This window comes from Frankliniella occidentalis, unplaced genomic scaffold, assembly GCF_000697945.3.
Source record: "Frankliniella occidentalis isolate FOCC.00 unplaced genomic scaffold, Focc_3.1 Scaffold256, whole genome shotgun sequence".
In the NCBI taxonomy this organism is placed as follows: Eukaryota; Metazoa; Arthropoda; class Insecta; order Thysanoptera; family Thripidae; genus Frankliniella; species Frankliniella occidentalis.
This window is the reverse complement of record NW_026267382.1, coordinates 183,697-187,975: the sequence shown is the minus strand read 5'-3', so window position 1 is coordinate 187,975 and position 4,279 is coordinate 183,697. Positions and strand designations below refer to the sequence as shown.

At 49.5% G+C, this 4,279-nt stretch overlaps 2 protein-coding genes across 2 annotated transcripts; both read left to right on the top strand.

The window, feature by feature from the left end:
* Positions 1 to 329: 329 nt before the first annotated feature.
* On the top strand, positions 330 to 931 carry LOC127750769 (uncharacterized). Its single transcript, XM_052273239.1, has 2 exons — positions 330 to 563; positions 648 to 931. The coding sequence occupies exons 1-2, from the start codon at positions 365 to 367 to the stop codon at positions 929 to 931; spliced, it is 483 nt and encodes a 160-aa protein (XP_052129199.1). The 5' UTR covers positions 330 to 364.
* Positions 932 to 1,040: 109 nt separating this feature from the next.
* LOC127750770 (uncharacterized protein DKFZp434B061-like) lies at positions 1,041 to 4,149 on the top strand. Its single transcript, XM_052273240.1, has 5 exons — positions 1,041 to 1,848; positions 1,996 to 2,213; positions 2,301 to 2,475; positions 2,839 to 3,009; positions 3,892 to 4,149. Exons 1-4 carry the CDS (start codon positions 1,068 to 1,070, stop codon positions 2,994 to 2,996), a joined length of 1,332 nt encoding a protein of 443 aa, XP_052129200.1. The 5' UTR covers positions 1,041 to 1,067; the 3' UTR covers positions 2,997 to 3,009; positions 3,892 to 4,149.
* Positions 4,150 to 4,279: the final 130 nt, after the last annotated feature.

Sequence of the window (4,279 nt, the reverse complement as noted above, 5' to 3'; positions counted from 1 at the left end):
GGGTGGCTCCAGTTCGCTATGAACAAGCAGTCGTTATAACCCTTTTTGAAGAAGAAGAAGAAGCTACGATACTGTCGGTCTGAACAGCGCTACTGCTCCAGGCCGGCAGGCCCCCGGCAGACACGCAAAAGAGCCCCACTCGCCGCCTAAATAGATTGGACTAATGCTTGCGCGTTTCTGCTGCGTTTACTAGCGAACTTTGAACTTTACGCTCTAACTGTTGAACTTACAACTTTACGAGAGTACAAGCTGACGATAACTGCGTATCATCTGCTAAGAGAGTTTTTACGCGATGGCCTGACTGTTTGGTCTTCTTTATTTCCAGCCGTTTTGCTGTGTGGAATTTTTACTGGAGGATGGCGACATGGCGACCGTTCCAGTCCTATGGGTGAAGAACAGGAGGTACATTAAGAAGAGCGAAGGAGTCAAGGCTGTGCGGGGGAAGTGCTACTGGCCTCCTAGTACTGTCAAGGGTAAAAAGCTGAGAGACCTCGTTACTGGGCAAAAGAAGCCGGATACATCATCATGGACGACACACGATTGTGAGGTGTTGCAGTATGCTTGTAAGTTTAGGTTTCCTCGCAGGTTTCACAACAGTCTTTTAAAGTTGGCATGAGATAGTCATTGATCACACGTTCTTGTTTCAGTCACCGTAAAGGAGTGTGACGATTGGCTAAAGAATCATTCGGGAGTCGAAAATGAAGGAATGGAAAGTGACGCTTCGAGCGACCACCCCTATGCAAGGGACAAAGAGAAGAAATTAAGGTTAAAGAGAAGGAATGGACCAGCCAGTAGCTCGGAATCATCAGACGACGAGCTGTTTGTGGCCGGGTTGGGCGACCTGCGGTCCAACCAGAAAGATTCGCTGAGTCCTAATGCGGTTGCTGCTGTTGTGGATGTTGTGGGTGATTTGGGTTCGTCGGGTTTTTAGGGTTTTGTGCGTTTTGTGTTTGTTTCTTTGGCGTTTGGCGATGACACCCACGTAGTACTACTCTCTGAAATGGTGCCTGTTAGTCCGTTGAAAAGAAGCAACGGACAAAGTCCACGTAAGTCGCCTGAGAAGCGTAATGTGCAGAAGGCGACTGAAAAGCGGGGTGTCTACGCCAGAGAAAGGGGCAGCCAGGGCTACACCAGAGAAAGGGACAGCCAGGGCTACACCAGGGAAGGCCAGGGCTACACCAGAGAAGGCGACAGCCAGGGCGACCCCAATCAAGCGCCAAGTGCTACAGACTGGAGCCCGTTTACCACCAGCGTCGGAAACTTCCAGTCCGCTGAAAGCGCAGAAAGGTGTCGGTGCATGTAACTCACCTGGGAAGCGTACCGTGCCACAGAAGACGACTGAGTGTCGAGGTGTCACAACACCCGAGAAGATGCCATCCAGGGTATCCAAGGGGTCTCCAAGCAAGCGTGACGCGGTGCAGACTGGTGAGAGAAGGACCCCATCTAAATTGTCTGGGAAAGAGAGAGGAACACCGAAGAAGTCTCAGAAGAGTGCTCCAACTCCCCAAAAAAGTACAAAATCAGTGACTCCACAAAAGAGACAGGCGTCACCTACTTACCAAATGGAGTCTGACAGCAGTTCGTTTAGCTGCAGTCAGAGTAAGAGACCGAAGCAGAGTCAGATCACCAAATTTGTGACGAGCTTCTCTGAGAAAGAGATTGATCAGCATTGTGACGAGGTGGACAGAGAGATTCTTGCGATGGAACTCAGCGATACGCCGGCTAGGAGTGCTTCTCCGGCCACGTCAGATACCAGTTTCGATACGCCGTTTAAGTTGCCTCTCAGGCGGAGTGCATTAAGCTCGACATCAAGTCCATTTCTGCCCATGAGTCCATCATTCCATGCAGGTATGTTTAAGGGTGATGGTGTGTAGCATTATCTGGCAGTCCCTTTCTCTGGCGATGAGACACCCCGCTTTATCAAAATTAAGCGCGTACTCGCCGTATGAGATTTTTGTTTTGTATTTCTCACGCCGCGTTTCTCTTTTGTTCCAGCTCTGAAGTCGATTGATGGCCAGATTAAAGAAATAGCCAGGCAGCTTCAAGCTCTGGACAAAATGGGCACCAATATCGGGAAGATAATGACATGTGTGCTGCCTCCGCTGGAGACGAATATAGCGGAGGACATCCCTGAGCTGCCTTTATCTGATAAGAATGGCGAAAAGGCAATGAACGAACTGCTTTTGAGAGACAAGGGCGAATTTAACAAAGTTGTAAGTATTCCTTAGTCTGGATAGTGCCATTGTACAGAGTGTTTGTGTGTGATTGGCCCTCTCATGAACTACGTATTATGTTCCCAGGTTACGTTCCTATACGGACTGGGGGGTACAAATGCAAAAGATGCGGTGTACTCTGTGCTAAAGACACTTTTCACTGATCAGTTTGCCTCTTCGAAGAGCATGAAGGGAATACGCAGGGCTGGCAAGCCCGCAAAGGACGCCTTTATGGGGACGCCCCTCTTCAAAGCTCTCATGTGTAAGTGTTATTTACTTTCATGTAGGGAACTGGCTGTTAGGCACTTGCAGGTATGCTACCTGCAGTTGCACACCTACCAGGTGTAACTGTGAATGCGCAACAGTGTTGCGGGTTTGCCTACCCAATTCGCACGTAAGGCGCCATGGCCCCTGCAGCCCTGGTAGGGTATGCAATCCCGCAACACTGCTGCGCATTCACAGTTACACCCGGTACGAGTGTTGAGCAGTTGAACACTTAGTTCATTAGTACGCTTTCATTTGCTTTGAGGCGGTATCAAGTTTCAGTTTTAATTTATCTATAACGCTTAAAGAAAACCTTGGCTCGTCGTTGTTTTACATTCATTTCCCATGTCATATGTTGCAGGTGCTGTCCGGCGAAGATTTAAGGAGACCACAGTAACCGATGTCATGGAACTCACTGGCAATTGGCTTAAGGATGCACCAGGAAGGGAGAAGAAGAGGAGGAGCAGATGTGAAAGCAGGGAATCCCTCTTGCGGCAGTACGACGAATCATCGGATTAATGCGGACACAAAGGTACGACAATAACCTGTAAACTGTAGCCCAAATTTAGGTGTAGATGTAGCTCATTATGCCTGATGTGGTGTACAATAACTGTTACTTTCTGAGTTGCCGCAAAAGTCTCACTGAACCCCAAGTCTCACGCGCCCACAGTTAGTTACTCCCCGCCCGCGCTGACCTCTCCCCTCTTTCCTTATCTCAACTCCCTCTCCTGACAAGCTCGCTCCCCCTCTCTCAGGTGCAATGCTTTCGCCTCGCTCCGAGGTGCGGGCCAATGACTCCCCCCAATCCCTCCCCTCTCTCCTACTTGCCACCTAGTGAGCCGGCCCCCCTAGACCTCCATTCCATCCATCACCAGGGAGGTAGGCCTTCTCTTTTCCTCCCGCGCACGATGGGTGGCCTACTTCTCGGGCGTCTCCCCCACCCGTGTCGAACTGCTGACACGGGTGGGGGAGACGCCGAAGAGGTAGGCCACCCATCGTGTGCGGGAGGAAAAGGGGTGGCCTGCCTCCCTGGTGATGGATGGAATGGAGGTCTAGGGGGGCGGCACAGTAGGAAGCAAGTAGGAGAGAGGGGAGGGATTGGGGGGAGTCATTGGCCCGCACCTCGGGGCGAGGCGAAAGCATTGCACCTGAGAGAGGGGGAGCGAGGTTGTCAGGAGAGGGAGTTGAGATAAGGAAAGAGAGAGAGCCCAAGTGATAAGAGAAAATCGCAAATGGAAACATTTGACATCACGGATGTATCAGCAGTCAGCTGCCAGCCGGGAAGCAGGACTCAAGCCCCCATGCCCCCCCCCCTTCCTACCCCGTATCGAGGTCTTACGACATATCAGGGCGGGGCTCTATTCAAGCGTGCATTATATGCCTAGCTTACTAGTGATTGTCTCTTTCTTTACAGGATGGCTGTCATCATTGATGGGGTGCTCTCCATTATTCTGTTCTGAGTATCCTCAATAAAACCAAACCGTAAATTTTTCCCCCTTATTTGTACGTCCTATCAGCCTTCATACTGGAAACATCACCATCACTATTATTTCTCATTGAAGTTTTTAAAAGTTCTGTACATTTACTGTATGTTTGTACTGTTGAAAAGCCCCAATTTGAAAGTAATATGTAAAAGGGATAAAAAGACTCACATCAACAAACCAAGTATTTCTCATTGAAGCTGTAAAAAGTTCTGTACATATTTCTGGCATAGTACACGAGTGTTGGTAGTTTGACTACCTATGCTGTGGTCTTCCATTTAGCAGTGCAAAATATAACATCTTATAAGGGTGGTAAATGAC